The sequence below is a fragment of the Callionymus lyra genome, chromosome 11, assembly GCF_982586985.1.
Source record: "Callionymus lyra chromosome 11, fCalLyr1.hap1.1, whole genome shotgun sequence".
Taxonomy (NCBI): Eukaryota; Metazoa; Chordata; class Actinopteri; order Syngnathiformes; family Callionymidae; genus Callionymus; species Callionymus lyra.
In genome coordinates, this window is record NC_141828.1 from 22975547 (window position 1) to 22994240 (window position 18694).

General features: G+C 37.7%; 1 protein-coding gene across 1 annotated transcript; it reads left to right on the forward strand.

The window, feature by feature from the left end:
• The first annotated feature begins 287 nt into the window (after positions 1-287).
• On the forward strand, positions 288-17777 carry pgbd5 (piggyBac transposable element derived 5). The gene is made up of 7 exons (XM_087802666.1): positions 288-771; positions 7529-7959; positions 9572-9706; positions 10895-11075; positions 11817-12014; positions 13058-13163; positions 14131-17777. The coding sequence occupies exons 1-7, from the start codon at positions 408-410 to the stop codon at positions 14324-14326; spliced, it is 1611 nt and encodes a 536-aa protein (XP_087658792.1). The 5' UTR covers positions 288-407; the 3' UTR covers positions 14327-17777.
• The last annotated feature ends 917 nt before the right edge of the window (positions 17778-18694 follow it).

Sequence of the window (18694 nt, forward strand, 5' to 3'; positions counted from 1 at the left end):
ATTTGACATTTGTTATGAGAACGGATTCTGTTCCGTTAATAAAATTTACTTCGAACTTTAAAATTGAATCACATCTTAAACAGGCATTTATTGTACTTAAAAAATAAATATTAATGTAAGGTTTTGCATGTGAAATCCTATTAAAATGATGTCATCGTGAAGCGTGCTGGAGGTTTGTAGGGCAGGACAGTCAGCTGATGCTGGAGCAGCCATTACAAATCTCGGATTTTACTCGTGAGGGGGGGGAGGAAATCTCTTCTCCTAACCCGGATACACTCGGGCGGCTCCTGCCGAACCCACCCAGACCCCCGTGTAGGACATATTGACAGCGTCTGACATCGTGAGCTTTCCGCGCGAGAGGGAGGCGGAGCCGCAGCATCAGCACCACAACCGACACACAGAGAGTGATGGCGGAGTGCGGCCGGAAGGCGCTGTCCCTCCTGGAGGCGGCCCGCTCCCGGTACGAGAGCCTGCAGATCTCCGACGACGTGTTCGGCGAGTCCGGGGAAGACAGCAGCGACAACCCCTTCTACAGCACCTCGGGGGACTCCGAGTCTGACAACTGCATAGTGGAGGTGGGCGAGGAGGACCAGCAGCACCACCATCACCATCATCATCACCACCATCAGAAGAGAGCGGAGAAGGAGACCGGAGGAGGAGGTGCTGGTGGAGCGGGTCCTCCGGGCTCGCTGTCCAGGAGTCAGGCGGAGGAAGAGGGCTGGTCGGAGGGGCTTCAGGATGTCACCGTTCCGCCGTACAAAGACACATACGGTGAGACGTGACGAAATGACTACGGTCACATTAGATTCGTAATTATTGATCCATGAATCATCATCAATGACAGAATGCAGTGTTTGCAAAAAAAAGTCCCTTGGTCATGCCAAAAAAATAGCAGTTGTTCCAGATACATGATAAAGTTAAAAGATCAATATTTATAACTTTTAAGGATGTCATTTCAAGTAGAAGGGTTTTCAATCCCACTGATAGCCTTTCTTGATCAAAGGGTTTGTGGTCAGAATATGTGATGAAAAGCTGTGTGTGAAGATGGAGCTCAACAGATGGCTCTATCTAGGCTGAAATGGTGCCGAGCTGAGAGACAACATTTCTGTTTTTAGGGGGGTTGATGTAAAATCCTACCTGAGACAGCCTTGACTCCCTCAGAGAGCCAGTAAGATGCTGGTTCATTTCAAGCCTCAGACTAGAAGCTTCCCAAGGACACACTTAACACATGGTATGTTTTATTTCTAAGGATGCCTTCATGACCTTCAGTAAGCAGAAGAAGAAGGTCAATATATGGATGGATATCTTAATATGTTTGAAGAATTACTCCTTGATTTGAAAATATTTTGCACATCTCATATATATCTACGATTTGCTATTAAATGATGATAAACATTTTTAAAAGTATCAGGAATTAAACATCTTCAGATCAACTGTCAAATGAGTACAATATATAGTGTGTATTGGCAATCTTGCACTGGTTTTGATCTTTATCGGCTGCTTTTTCTTTGAAAGCTTCTTTGATGATTTATTGTCTCTTTCTCTAATGAAACTTTCTTATTTGTCTTGTTGTTTGATGCATTATTTTTCTCTGCAGTGGTGGAAGACTTGTTGCTTCCTACAGATGGTTTCATTTGAAGCTCAGAAATTAAATATATATGTACGTGTATGTATTGCCTGTATACACATGTTTATGATTTATTTTCCGTCTATAAGAGGTTTGTCTTAAAACACCACCGTGCAACAAAGTGTTATTGACCACTAAACCCATAAGTGCTCCATTTGTCTCCTTGTCAATCTTGGTCATCAGTGTTAAGTCTCTCCACATAAACAGGAATAGTCATTTCTTTGTTTGTTTTTAATGCAAGCCTGCTCTGAGATCTGAGCGAACTAATTTCTTCATTAAACCACATTCTTCTCTGCCAACATCTGAAACCCAGAGGAAGCACAAGCTGTTAAGAAGATTTTTTTGTAATCTCTATGCTAAATTATTCTTTATGAATATGATATGTAAAATCACAGACTTGGTAGGCGTGGCGTCGTTTGTCTCTGGCGGTTTCTGTGGTCACAGAGCGTGGTTACCAAAAAGCCAAAGAATCCTTTCTGCCCTGAAATTGGCACTTTAAGCCCACTGGAAGTTTTCCAGCTTCTGTTTATTTATTTGCTTTCAGGGACACTTTATCTGCACATTTGTCTCTCTGACTGCAGTCAGACTTGCATTTTGCAAGTTAAAAATCTGTTGTGTTTTGTAAGTGATTTCTAATGAATCATTGAGTTGTTATTATTGTGGAACTGGTAAACGACGATTCAATAATGGTGGGAAAAAATATTGTACTCATCAATATGTGATTGTTTTAATTGAAATATTTACATTAGAAAATAAGATTACATCGGCTCCAACGAGCAGGAAAGAGACAAAAAAAAACACTTACGCACAAACAACTTCAGGGCAGAAAGCGAGACAGCAGTGGCAGTTACATTAAAAACGCATCAACGGGATTTAGTGTTTATTTCTCCAATGACATTCCAGATTAAGACATTTTAAATATATTACCATATGCCCTTGGTTTGTTGTATCTTATAACAGAGGGAAGATGTTTAAAGTCGCTATTCGGGAGATGAAAGAGATCGTTTTCTATTTTGACTGATTTTTTCCTTAACACTTTTTTGTACGTTTAACTTCATTGTTTCTGTCTCATCGCTATGAGTTTTAAAGCGTTGTTACCCTCTGCAGCTCGCTTCTTCCTTTTGATTTAATGTACTTAATTTCCAATGTTCTTATACATTGTTTCCATACTATGCTTGCATTCTCTTAAGTTAAGTTTAGTAAGCTTTTGTCACTCTTCTTCTGGAGAGACGACACATGTGGTCTGTATTCTTCTTCTCCAACTAACCTGGCCTTCTTAAACAATGGAACCACGGCCACATCATCTGCATATTTAACTAAACAAATCATTTCTAGATCTAACTCGAATCATTTGTGTATATAGAGAAAAGTAATGGGGATAAAATGATCCCCTGTGGAGCACCAGTATTAAGCAAAATAGCATTATTGACAGGAGAAAATCTAATACATCTATCTAATACAACTAAGCTGTAATTTGTCTGCTTATAAGTCTCTTAAATCATTTAAAGAAGTTAGAGCACTTGGCTTTACATCTTTTAACCCTTGTGTTATCTCAGGGTCAAGGTGACCCAAAGGCACGAAAACAAATGCCTTTTCTTTGTCCTTGTGTTGCCTATGGGTCAAGGTGAACGACCTCAGCCACTGCAAATGTATTTCTTGAAGCCTGACTCAGAGACAACACAAGGGATACTGTAAACATTTGTTTTCAGTCCTTCGGGTCACCTTGACCCTGAAATAACACAAGGGTTAAATTAGGGAGCTCCGGGCTTTTTCAAAAGAGGCACATTCAAATACATTTTCCATAATTAGATACTTGTTGTTGTTAGATACTTGAGCAAATACTAGAAGAACTAGAACATAATGCATTTAAGTGCTTTCTCTTTTAAAACTCTTTCCTCTCAGTCCCTGAGGACCAGTTGAGTTTACTACTAGACTGACAATCTCATATTCATTGAGTGTAATCGTGGCGTATCCCGAAATGGACCGTCACACACAATCATTTTTAGCACCAAAATAATTCTTATCAAAACGACTGAAAAAGACATTTAGATCATTTGCCAAAGATGGAGAGGGATATGCCTGTCCATCATCGCATATAACCCTCCCCTTGATTTTCTGATACACTCCTTTAGATCTCTAGACAATCAAGGAATGGTTATTAGTAATACCACAATGATTAACTTTATTAAACAAAAAATTGGTTGTAAAAGAGTCAAAAAGTTAACGGGGGGCGTCACATGATTAAAGAAATGGGTAGAAATCAACTCACATCTCATCTCCTCCATACAATCCTCAATCCAGAGCACAATTTTTTAACCACTGGCTTTTCCTGTAGCAATTTAGATCTATAACTTGAAAGTAGATGTATGACAATGTCGTCGGACGAGACAGACCTACAGGTGGATTTATAGGCGTCTGGTATGTTGCCATAGCACTTATCCACGGCCCATGCCAGGGGGGGTCAGACAGTTGACATACTGATGTAGAGTAGATCAGACAGGTCACGAGGGTTAAAGTTGCTGAGCAAGAGGACGGATTGGTGAGCTGTGTAGGACAGGGAGGTGTCATAGCTCACGGCTACCCTGGTCGCAGCTCGCATGAAGTCCGGCCCAGGTACATTTACCACCACAGTATAATTGTATTCTGGCCAAATTTTCTGGAGGTAGAAATTAGACCACCAGGATTATTATATTGTTCATACAGACGTTGTGCTTGGTAGCCCAGTGTATTCACATAGCAACAAGTCATCGCAATAGATTTCTGTGACGAATGAATGGCTGCGTCAGCCTGAATAACTGTTTCACTAAAACAGATAAGATTTCTCTGCCATTCATCTTGTCGCATTAGAAAATCTTGGTCTGTGTAGATTCTTATTCATCCAGGTCATGGTTATCCAAGTGGTTCCAAAGCAACTGGAGTGTGTAGTCCAGTTGAAAAAATGTTTTACCTCCTTAGTGTTTCTCTCACTCTACCTCTTGATCCTCTTTTCTTTATTTTAGTCTCTTTTTTTTGCATTCTGGTGTGTTTGAGCTGTGGATACTTGGCCAGTGGATGTAGACCAGAGTGTCCCGGTTTGAGTGACAACAGCTGGTCCCTGTTGAAGGGTTGCTGACTTTCCCGTGTAAACTCCATACTTCACTGATTAAACTGCGGCACACAGCCAGCCAAAGTACTTTGCAGACGCTGAGTTTTATTTTGCCACAAAGAAATGGAGGCCCAATCACTTAAAGCTACAATAAAACATGACAATGGCAGGAGGTGAGACAGACAGGTGAGACACCAGTTTTGCCAAAAACTACTATCATAGCTTTAGTGTAAGATTCAATGCTGCGACTCTTTGGTTTAAAAAACCTGATCTGAGGATTATGAGGCAGCATTTTTAGATTATATAACTTCCTTTTGGTCACGAAAGAAAGAATTAGAGACATTAATTCTGTAAATCTGTGATTATTGACCACATGGTTTATTTCCTAGTGTGTTCCACCACCAGCATGTTGCTTCAAAGAACCTAATTTATTAAAGATTTACACAAAAATATCTTAACCTCTGTTTCAACCAGTGTTGATCTGGCTTGGGAGATGAGGGACGTTTTTGATCCCAACATTGATAGACGAGCCACTGTAATCCAGTCTCTGAAAATGTAATCTCTATTTGTGGTAGTAAATCCAAGCCTGGAGAGCCTTAATGGGCAGATGCTGCCTACAGAAAAAACACTGCAAAAACATCCAGATTATTTTCCTGTTCTGAAAAAAATATATGCATTAAAAAATGTTGATTGAATAGTTCTGAAGCTAATGATTGAATTAGGCCACAAGAGGTCAAGAATGATTTTCTAGCTTCTGCTTCATTATCCAACAGGAAAGTTTAGTTGTTCAGTACTTAAATCCTCTTTGTTTGTTTGAGGTTAGTTCATGACAGTTGGACGTCCCTATTTTCAGGTCCATAGAGACAAGATACACAGACAACCTGAATGAGAATGTATTGTTTATTTGAAAAATATGTTCCTCTTTTTTCACCTTTTTTTAAAGTGACTAAATCTCTGGTATAGTGTGCCCTTGTTTGTCTGCTTGAAATCTATAAACAATCTTATTGACTTTCTTATGTAATGTTAAAGGAGAGAAAATCACAATAACAATTCCCTTAAAACTACTTACCATCTTGCGATGACGTCTTTATTGACCCGTGCTGTCTTCACTCTTTCTTATCAACCAACAGGAGATAAGGCAAATGTAGTTGAACTTCCTTTGGTCAGATATATTTTACAATGTGAGTCATCTTTCAGAAACGGATGCTATATTTGAGCTGTGCATCAGAGAAGTCACGCTGGATTATACCTTTCATGTCTGCTGGAAGTTAAATGAAACTATTTCTCCTTCACTTTGTTCCCAAGCTCGCCTGTGACTTTCCTCCTACATCATTGCATCGAAGTGTTGAGCGTTATCATTATCTCGGCATGAGGAAATCAGCAAATCATGATTGCCGCTGCACTTCAGAGCGAAGTGAAGCAACAGAGAGAGAGAGAGTATAAATCTTGTTCAGCGGAGATAATGAAAGTTACTGTACTGTTCAATTGAGCCTGAACTTGTCCTGCAGATTAATTTTGACGTTCAATGTCTATTCAATTAGAAGAGCACATTCATCCAGCTAATACATGTTATAAGCAATATTTTTTGTGAATGGGTTGTGTGTCAAGAAAACCGTAATTATCTCTTGTTTTTAGTGTGTCAGTCATCAATGAAGTCGATCTTTTCAATCGTTGAGCATCATCCTAGCATCAAAGTTTCAATGGTATCAGAGTGCATTTAAGATGAAGACATTTTTCAACACCTCTGGGGATAGGGTGATTGAAAGTAAAACCTTGAAGTGTGTTCATGTGTAGACGTGTAATGGGATTATTACTTTGTAGTCCATTCGTCCTTGAAGTTGAGAGTATGGGGGTCAACAGGATCCTCTCATTCGTTTTAACCTTTCATCGGACTTTGTCTTTTATCTTCGATATCACCTCTACTACGTCCATCGCATCCTGAATCTGCAATACCTAAATCCTCCTTGATGGGGATGACCATTTAAATCCATCACAATTGGCAAGTCCAAAATTCAGCTTTCACAAGCCTCATACAATCCCTGATTCAAGACATTAGAAAATGATCTTAAGCCCCGCCCACAGAAAACACTTCAAGGTTTGTCACTGCGTGTCATCAATCCAGGAGGTCTCCACCTCCAAGGGACTCGTTGTATAAACCAGATGGCTGGAGGAGGAGTGAAGCCATTATTACGTCATCATGGACTCTGCTCTCGTAACCTCTTGTTCGCCCAGATTTCAGACGGGGGAGAACTTAATAAAGTAATAAGTTCAAACATGGTCATGATGAGGGACTTACTGCATCTACTCATTACTGCACTGATTTCAACATTTTAACATGTGAGTGAGTCAGGAAGGTGCGGTTTTCACATTAGTTGACCTTTCATTTAGAGTGCACTTAGAAAATATGGATTGGCTAAAAAGTACTTTACCTGAGTACAATCAGTACAATGTTATAGCTATTATTATTATTAAAACATGAAAAATGTAAGTATATCAGCTCTTAAATTAAACTCTCCTAAGCTATTTGTTTGTTTTTAATGTGTGACTTGATCTTACATACAGACATACAGTGTCTGCTGTGAGGCAGGTTTTAAAAGTAGGACTGGAGTTTGAATTCAGGCCGACGATGACATCTCAACTAATCCAACTTTCATCGTCCTCCTGTGATTTGAGAGAGAGACATTCTCAGCAGAGTCACTCAGAGTGAAGAATAAATCTGACAGTTGCATCCGTGATGTGGCCCAAGTGGGACCAACTGTCAAATGTGTCTGCTTCATTATCCTTCACTGGCCGTCTTCTCTCTTCTTCTGTTAAAGGCCCTGCACAAAAGATGCCAGCCAACGCCACGGCTTTGGACTTCTTCCAACTCTACATCCCTGACAACTGCATCCAAAACATGGTCACCCAGACTAACATGTACGCTAAGAAGTTCCAGGAGCGGTTCGGCTCGGACGAGGGCTGGTGTCCAGTCACTGCCAGTGAAATCAAGGCCTTTCTGGGGTTCGTCTCCTCCACCAGTGTTCACCGCTGTGAGTCCGTGCTCAGCATTTGGAGCTCCGGCTTCTTCAGCAACCGCAGCATAGCCTTGAAGATGAGTCAGGCTCGCTTTGAGAAGATCCTCAAGTACTTCCACATCGTTGCGTTTCGGCCGTCGCAAGGAAGCAATCAGGGTCTGTACAAGATCCAGCCGTTCCTGGACTCTCTCCAGCAGTCATTCAGTTGCACCTTCAGACCTTCACAGACTCAGGTGACTACCTTGATTCCTTTTTTAAAAAATGTTCTTTCGGTAGTTTAGTAGCTAAATACATACAAACACCAGCTGTAAAGTCGATCAATTCCGTTGATAAAGGATCAAAATGAATATGAACAACACATCACAACACACTTGTGGTCACTTTTAGATACAAGCATGTAATAAAGAGGAAGATAAATCATTTAATTATTTTAGCTTTATGTCTGATTTATCTTTGTGCATGTTAACTTTATCTGTAGACTGTCATAGACTTATGGACCTGCATCTATCGTTGAAGAAAAAGCTCAATAGAGTTCAAACTAGGGCTGTTATGAAATTAAGATATGGCGATATGTCTCAATATTATTTTCAATGATACTGTATCAACATTCGACAGCACTATCGATAAAAAATAATATAATACAAAATGATCTTGGGGCCTCTAGATTACGTCATTAGGTCCTCTGCAGCTAAATTCATATAGAAATCCTGCAAAGATGACTGAGGACGAGAGGATACAGTCAGCTCCAGCAGCTTTTGAAGCTGATTTCACTGACACAATTTGCTTTCAAAACAAATGAAAGCGGTTAAGACTTTGTGATGTAGTCTGAAAATCCTGCAACACCAGAGTCAAGTACTCGACAATACTACAAATATATCCTTGTTACAGCAGTAGCACAGTATATCGTATTGTTTTCCCTTCATCGTAATAAATATCTATTCTTGCCAATACACAGTCCCACTTTACTGAATTAATGCGAAAAAAGAGTATCCAGATCTAATTTGCCGAATGTTCCAGGAGCTGCTTCCATGGATGCAACTAGAACATTGATACTTACTTCCTCTAGTTTTAAGATTCATTAGCAACCATTGTTGGTTCTGGTTCAATTTGCAGATATACAACTCATGATATGATAATACCTTTGTGGTTAAAATGTTAGAGTTTTTAGAGGCAGTTAAAAATATTTTTGCTGTGATCGCACAACACCATTCTAACAGCAGGATAATGGTCTCTAATGCTCCACTTTTTTAATGAATAAATCCATATTTGACTAGAAATTAAATGTTATTCTCATTGTAGATGTAAACTTTTGAATGGCAAATCTGACTCATAAAATATTTGAGCAAATTATGGTTTTATTTAACCAACAGGCTTTACCGACGGTTTCATATTTATTCAAACGTTGTTTGCGATACATTTTTACAAAACATCCTCAAGACTATTGCCATCTTTTTGTGTCAAAAGTTATATTTCTTTTGACAAAATTAGTCTCAAACTTCTGCAAAACATGACAAATGAAAGTAGGTATTTCTTAATTTGATATTTTGACATTACGTTGAAATTTGTCTTGTGAAAAAGTATATAGCTATTATTTTCTTAAAAGACTAAATTCTATCTGCTCCTAAAATATTGAAATTATGTTTTTCCTCCTTCAAAGAATCCATTGAGTGAAGGACTTGAGGGTCTTAAATGAGAAGTCTTGCTTTTTGTGACCGCTGTCTTGTTGCATCACATCAACGCTAAGTCAAAAAATACTTTAAATTATTGGCTGCATCTTCTCTTTCACCCTTGAATTTGACTTCTGAGTTTATATGACAATGTCATTCACGAGCTTCTGCATTCCAGGTTCTTCATGAGCCCTTGATAGACGAGGACCCCGTCTTCATCACCACCTGCACAGAGCGAGAACTGCGCAAGAGGAAGAAGAGGAAGTTCAGTCTGTGGGTGCGACAGTGCACTTCCACTGGATTCATCTGTCAGGTAGATTCCAAATGATTTCATTCATGTTTGAACATTAAAAGCATTCTTTTTTTATTTGGTTTGATCAATCAATTAATAAAAATAACACAAAATGCCAAATAATACATATTTATTTATCTTGAGGATCATATTTTTCTCATTTTAATTGTACTTTATTGTCTTTTATCACCATACTGCCCATCTCTTTATCTTTATTATTATATATTAAAAAGTACTTCTATTCATGTTGTGGAACTGACCTCTACAACCAATTTGTTTGGCTTCACTTGGAATTGTCGTACATTCATATATGAAGTTATGTGCTTGTGACTTAAATGTTTAATCCCAATTTATTTAGATGAATTAACATCACTATAAACATGGTTGATGATGGTTAATAAACATTACGTCTCTTCTAGGACAAAAACATTTCATTAAAATTATGAGAGTACTTTAGTCACATAAGGTTTAATTTTTTTAAATTATTATTGAGCTTTTATTTTAACAGATAAAAGACCCATTGAGATCAAGATCTGTTTTACAAAGTCGACCTGACCAACACAGAGCACACACCATATGTGGTTAAAAACAAGGGCAAGAATTACAAGATTGAAACCAGACAAATATGTGCTGGAGTTATGGTCACACTAACCATTTAAAAACATGGAGACTTTTCATTGGATCTCCAGGGTCTATTTTTAAAAATGGAGCGGAAATCTCCTACTGAAATAAAGTTTGCAGTTTTAACGTCATTGGAACGTAAGGCAAAATGGCTTCTGGTTCAGATAGTGTTCTGGTTCTGCTGTTTTTCAATTTTGACTCTAAAACCATCCACCAAGCATATTGGATTAGACTTGATAAATGTTTCAACCCTACAGTGCAACAGTTCGTTCCAGAAAGAAAGTCATCCATCCCTTCTTCATAATTGAAGACTCTCATCTCATTCACTTAAATGAATGTAGATTAAAAAGCATGCTGAAAGCATCCATTTGGCCGCCGCCCTAGTCGTAACCAGACTGACGGATGTACATACTCACTCACATTTGAGCCAGCAGTCTAAGGACAACAAAGGATGAACACTCCAGTCTCGTCATATTTCCACTTGTTGCCAGTGGATTATTAGGTTAACAGTGATTAATTAATATTGGATTATAATAAAAAATATTTTTAATTTCGTGTCTAGGAACTTTATTCTGTGTTTTCCTGCAGATATCGGTTCACTTGAAGGAGGGCCTGGGAGCTGATGGTCTGGCACCTCTGAAGAATAAACCGCAGCTCCACAGTCTCGTTGCTAAGCAGCTCTGCCAGAACATTTCCGGCAAGAACACAATAGTCTTTACCGGACCGTCCATCACCAGCCTGGGCCTCTTCACCGAGTTTAGCAAACAAGGTGAGCTCAGAGCTGGTTTGTGGTGCTACTCCTCTGAAGATGAAATCTTGTTTACCATAACCACACCCACTCTGCACTGCAATGATTGGGTCAAACACCAAGTTTTGTCATTGCGTGTCATCAATCCACCTCCAAGGGACTCGTTGTATAAACAAAGTGGGGCGTGATTACAATTGGCTGGAGGAGGAATAAAGCCATTATTACATCATAGGACTCCGCTCTCGTAACTTCTTGTTCGCCGAGATTTCAGACGGGGGAGAACTTTATAAAGTAATAGCTTTAGGACATGGTCATGATGAGGGACTTGCATCTTAAAGAGGAATACTTCAACATTTATTAAGTCAAATATTTGTTTTAAGCTGTTTTTAAAGCTGAAACAAAGGTAGCCTTAAGAGCGTAAGAGAGTTTTCTTGAATGTTATGTGTCTTTTTTACAAATTATTAAAAAAGAAAAGTACCATTCTTCAGCGTAGAAATCTCAAGGAAGCTCGTCCAGCTTCACATGCTTCCATGGAGCGCTACATCGATGGTCCAAACTTGTTACATCACATCTTATACATTATATATGATACATCCCATCCCAGCAATAGATCTTCATGATCAGATCAGAGTAGCTCTGCTTAGACCATCTCTCTCTCTCTCTCTCTCTCTCTCGAGCTGAATCATATTTCTTCTCATCTTATCCTGAGCAATTCTTCACGCCTTGCCTCTGCTAATGTTCTTCCTTCTTTTACTGCCGCAGACATTTACTGCTGCGGCCTGTTGAGCACCAGGAAGAGCGACTGCACAGGTTTGCCTCAGAACATGCTGGTCTGTGGGTCCACGCCAGCCCAGCGCGGCCAGTCTCGGGTCATGATGAAGGGCAGCATGTCGCTGATCAGCTGGTACAACAAGGGACACTTCAGGTTCTTGACCAACGCATACTCGCCAACAAAAGAAGGTGAATAGTCTTGAGTGTTTGATATCGTTTCCCATCAAGCAAAGCAACCATTATGCCTCGACTCTCTCTCTCTCTCTCTCTCTCTCCCTCTCTCTCTCTCCCTCTCTCTCTCTTTTTCTCTCACCTCGGTTTGATACTGACAGCTGAGAGTGAGGAAAGAGAAAGCCAAGCCACTCTGGTTCAACAATAAAAATAATGTATTGATCTTCACTTCCCCCTCAGTGTGTGGGTGTATTTGTGTGATTGTGCGGAATCATTTTGTTAAAGAACAACGTTTTTTTTTCTTGCCTGCAAGCTGTCCTTTTTGGCAGAAAATCTCTGCAAGGACAGGGAAAGTTTTGAGATTTTAATTGTCCAGTATTTTTATTTGGACTTCGTCATAAGGCCAAGAAAATTGATTTCCCCATGAGAAAGGGCCCAGCGCTCATAATTAAAGATCAACTTGATCAGACTTAAAGTGAAAGTTCACTCAAAATTTTAATAAAAATTTCTACTCAGCATCATGTCGATTTTTTTAAGTGTCTTTTTGTACAAAGATGAAGACGAAGACCACTGAGCTTCAGTCACTACATTAAAATAAACAAACATTTTCGGCTATAACTCTTAAAAGGAATAGATTTCTCTGAAAATAATCCTTTTGGTCGCCACGAGGGTGAGTGGACAATTAGTTCAATTAAAATTTTGGGTGAATTATCACAAACGAATAAATTGAACATAAAGCACATTTAAATGACAACAACAAAATCCAAACAATAGAACATGTAGATAACATTCGAAGGCTGATAACATTCGGAAAGTTACAGTTAATGAAACAACAGAACTATAGCAATAAAGCAATACAATTCTATTTAAATTTGAAGGGAAGTTATTGTAAACGTACAATAAATGACACGTGTTTTATCGATATTGTGTTCAACAAACTTAAATGTTCTGAATGAATCTGAAAAATGTCATCAATGTGAAATCAGGAAGATCAGATAGTGCTCTTTATTTAGTCCTTCATATCACTTTAGTATTCACCATTAGTCTTGTTTTTTTTTCAGGGATGATCATCAAGAGAAAAAGCGGAGAGATTCCATGTCCTTTAGCTGTGGAAGCTTTTGCAGCTCACCTCAGCTACATCTGCAAATATGACGACAAATACAGCAAGTATGTCGAAATGTCTCACTTGTATTGTCTGAAGTACCTTTTATCTTACCAACCATAAGGTGAGGGGATTAGTCTACAAGTTCACACGTGTTCAGAAAAAAATATTAAATACTATTCCCAAAAGTAATGTTGACTGATGCTGAATTTATGCATGTAACTGTAAAAAGAAACAAATTGTCATTTTTGTTTTTTGTTTGATATATATCAGGGATCTTAATATGTATAATAATATATGTAGTATAATTATCAATACAGCTATTGATATAGAAGTATATATAGCTTTTGACACAGACACAGACACAGACACAGACACAGACACAGACACAGACACAGACACAGACACAGACACAGACACAGACACAGACACAGACACAGACACAGACACAGACACAGACACAGATATAGATATAGATATAGATTTAGATATATATATAGATATAGATATAGATATAGATATAAGTAAGTAAGTAAGTATTATGTATTTGTATAGCGCTTTTTCCAGACAAGGGTCACAAAGCGCTTAAACAATCAAAACAATACTCAATAGAATATATACTTTAAAGGTCAAGATAATACTGAGATAGAGATCGAGATAGAGATCGAGATAGAGATACAGATAGAGATACAGATACAGATACAGATACAGATACAGATACAGATACAGATACAGATACAGATACAGATACAGATACAGATACAGATACAGATACAGATACAGATACAGATATTGAATACTCACATTAAAACCACAGATACTTTTCTTAACTACATCAAACTGTAGTCTTTGATCAGACCAGTTATGATATTAGACACAGTCTACATAAGTCTTATACACCATCATGTTTAAGACAATCATTGCTCTAAGGGTACAAAGATTAAGTCGGTAGTTTTAAAATACTATTCAAATCTTTTGGGATTCGATCATACGTTAAATAAATGGATGTATATCTCTGTCTATTCTTCTTAGATACTTTATCTTCCATAAGCCCAACAAGACCTGGCAACAAGTCTTCTGGCTGAGCATCAGCATCGCCATCAACAACGCGTACATCCTGTACAAGATGTCAGACGCTTACGCAGCCAAGCGTTACAGCCGAGCTCAGTTTGGCGAGAGGCTGGTCCGAGAGCTGCTGGATCTGGATGAGTGTTCTCCCACACAGTGAAGCGAAGGAGGAAACGTTCCCACTCTTCCTCGTCCAAACGGCCTTCTTGTGATGTTGCTGAAGCAGTGCCAAGGTGACGCTTGATCCCTCTTTATCTGTAAATATCCAACGAACACGACGATGTTAAGAATCCTGGGCCGACACTCTCTTCACTACGACAGCAGGGCAAAAGATGGATGAATTCACACATACTGTAGATTTCACAATCAAAAATCTGAATCTTGGCCAACCAGGACTGAAGTGTGTTCACAAGCTGCATGCGTACAAAAACATGGATTGTGCCGTGTTCTCTTCTGTTCCTCTGCAAGCGGGTTGTGTGTCTGTGTTTGGCAAGTGAACTTCTTGGTGTGGCTGCAGATGTAGATGTTAAGCTGTTTATAAAATGTGTTGCACAGATGTAAACTGAGATCATGAAACTACTTTTAACAAGCACTAAGATTGATTTAACATCCAGGCAGTTTCACTTTCAAACACCTTTTTTTATCAGCTCTTTGGCTCACTGTTGTGTTACAGTAAGCTTACCATGCCTCGCTTACTGCTGACTTTTACATTTGCTTAAAGATCCTGTGACCATCTCTGAAGTTTAAAGATCTTTTGCTGTTTTATTAGTTGTCTTGTACCACCCTTAAAGTCACCACAGTAGATCAATCTACAATGGTATTCCTGTTAAAAGACACAAATGAGCCATTCAGGGCTTCTGTGCGCAACAAATACACAGCTTTAATCTGAATCTGAATTGGAGTTTAAAATCCGAATATCTTTGTTAAATATGTGCAGCTTTAAATCAGAAATCAGCTCCAAAAATACATATTTATGTTTAAAAAATATGTCCCTGTTTATCACAGATTAAAAAAATAAATAATGTTATACCAAGAAAGTAGCTTCATGGTAAAACATTTATACAACATTTTTCAAAAATTTTAAGCAACAACTTAACTTTTAATTTCAAATAAAGATTGGGTAGTTTACAGTTGCTTAACGCTAAAACATGTTTGTTACTAGTCGTAAAAACCATACAAAGTTATATAGCCAATTAAAAGTATTTGTACATTTGTATTGATCATAATGAAATCATGCATTTTAAACATTATGAGGAATAAAAATAAACAAACAGGAAGCTAATGAGAACATTGCTACATGCTAACACTGAATCCATGTTGTGATGTTGGTAATTTTGCAATTGAATAGTGAAAAACAGACACAAATTCTAAATGAAAAAAAAAAAGTTGACGATGAAATATATTATTTGTTTTTGAAAAGAATATTATGATTTCCTGTTGTAAACTCAAAACTCAGTGGGTTTTCTTCTTTATTTTGGTATTTAAGGCGCTATACAAATAGACATTATTATTATTTTTTGCACACTTCATACTTTATACATGTGCACTTGTTTTATATGTATTTCTAATTATTTTTTCCTGAATAAAAAAAAAGAATTAAAAATATTAACTTATGAAAAGATCATTTCTGTAAATACATAGATTCATGAAATAGATTATATGGTAATATATGGTTAATTACCAAAACAGGAAAAAAAAAAATGCTTCCAAAAGATGTCAGGTTAAATATTGTAGTTTATAGTCACCAAGAATCAAGATTGTGATTAACTTTTTTTTATCTGCTGCACTAATCCAAAGCACTGTTGTTGACATTGTTGTCTTTGTGTCCGCCAAGTTGTTCTTGTGACGAGTGACTAAACTAAACTGAAGAGTGAATGGAAACGTCAAACAATTAATCCAGTCGATAAATCAAAAACATCGCCGAACATGTTGAAAAGTGAGAAACTAAAAACATTGACAACATCAGGAATTGTCCGTCAGGAAACACAGGACAATCCGCGGGAAACGAGAACGAGGAGAAGCCAAACCTTCACTCCACTCATCTTTAACCATGTGCACCTGCCTGAAAAACCGAACGATGGAAACACACCGACAAAATAAAACTTGGGAAACATGGCAATTATTGTGTGTAGTTTTATCACCTGAAAATGACATTATAAGGCGGAAGTGTTCATGCATGTGACGATTGACGGACATTTATTTTTACTGGATAATCCTAATCTTTCCTGTCAATTCTACTATATGAATAAGAAGAGCTCTGGTTGAACCTTAATGAGATGAAGAAAACTATCCAGGGTTTAATTTTGGGGGAAGAAAATATAAATCAACTACATATTTGCCATCAAATACATCTATATTGTGGTGAGTGGAAAGTTGTATGACTTTTTGAAATATAGGAATATGTATTAATTGAATTTTTGACTAGTCAAGTTGTAGCCAAGGACAAAATCTGCCCCTCTGGGTGTCAAAATAATATTAGAAATTAAAACTGTATGGGCTCTGTTTGTTAAAGGATTTTATTTTCTTTGGTCTTATCATGTAACTTTACAGTTTGTTTTCAGTTTTAATTTTTGTTTTTGTCATAATACTCTGAACTGGACTGTCCGTTTGTAAAATATTTAGCTTTTTTTTGTGCTTTATTGAATTTTTTTTTCATGTTTAATGACTAATTCAACGTATTTTATCAATTGTGTGTTTAAGCTTTTTTCTGGTTCAATGACAGCCAGGCTGAGGCTGAATTAGTGGGTAAATGGTTGAAGATAACTAAGAATTAACAGGATTAAGAATGGGAAAGGCCTTAAAAATTACCTTTAGGAGACAGGATGAGAAATTATTATTGACAAAGCAAATGACATCAGATCAAATAATCACTCTCACAAATGGAAATGAACATTAAACGTCATTGTAAATGTGGAAAATAAATATTGCATAGGAATGATGAAAAACTGTTGAATATACATGCCGTAATAAGTCAGAAAAACTGCATAATCTATCTTTCCATTTGTTTTATGCTGTTCGACAAAACTGTCCTGGTGCTGCTATCAATCAAAGTGTTGTCACAGCTTTTTTCACTCATGTCACATTATGTTGTCAAACAGTGTGAAGCTGAACATGTGTCAACAGCTTATCATTCATCACTAAATATAGCCTTAAAATGAACTTTGTTCGGATGGAAAAATCGTGAATTGTGTGTGAGCAAATAATGGGCCGGTAACAATACATGTGTTGGTGTGATGAAAATAAATAATACTGTGTAGACCTTAGGGTTCCAAACTAACCACAAGTGTACAACATATTAACACACATTAACCAACAATATGCATAACTGGTCTTTAGAAGGTGCAAACAGAGGTTAAAATCAGGACAATAATGCAGTATATTAAGATGTCATCTTTTTAAAAGGTGACCAGCTATGATGGTGTGCTGCTCAACTCTTTGTGGGATCACAATGTTGTGGGGTTCACGTCTGTCTTCAGACACTTGCATGCAGAATAAGTGTTGTACACTGGACCAAATGACTTTATACAATGGTGTGATGTTCGTTGTTCAAAATGTGTCTTCATTAAAAAAAGAAAAAAGTGGTCACATGAGGAAGGAAAACAAAACATAAAGGAGTGTGAAGTGTTGTTTTTTTATCTATATTTTCATTTTAACAATACACAAAACTTACATTACATAGAGCAAACAAACACGATGGTCTCTCTCTCTATTTATATTTTATTAATATACAGTACTGTGCAAAAGTTTTAGGCAGGTGTGAAAAAATACTCTAAACTAAGAATGTAAATAATACTTGTATATTTTTTATCAATTTACAAAATGTAAAGTGAGCGAAAATAAGATAAATCTAAAAACAAATCAATATTTGTTGTTACTACCCTTTGCCTTCAAACCAGCATCAATTCTTAAAGTTACATTTGCACAAAGTCATGGGTTTTGTAGGATTCTAGTGATGTGTATGATCAACCAATGATACCAAACACATGCTAATGATCATCAATTTTAAAAGTAGGTTGAAACACAGTCATTAAGTGAAAAAGATACAGATGTTTAGGAGCTTAAAACTGTGAGGAACAAACTCTGCTACCAAGCTGAGGTTGTGGAAGACAGTTTCATGTCAAAGGTCATATAACATGGCAAGACTGAGCAGCAACAAGACACAAGGTAGTTCTACTGCATCAACAAGGTTTCTCACAGACAAAGATTTCAAAGCAGACTGGGGTTTCAAGATGTGCCGTTCAAGCTCTTTTGAAGAAGCACAAAGAAACAACGATGAGGATCGTAGACGCAGTGTTCGGCCAAAGAAAACTTGGTGCAGCAGATGAAAGACACATCAAGCTTATTTCCCTTCGAAATCAGAAGATGTCCAGCCGTGCCATCACCTCAGAACTGGCAGAAACCAGCTGGTTGAGGTACACCCATCTACTGTCCGGAGAAGTGTGTCCAGAAGTGTCTTCATGGAAGAGATGCAGCCAAAAATCCATTCCTCCGACATAGAAAAAAGGCCAAGCGACTCTACGATTCATTT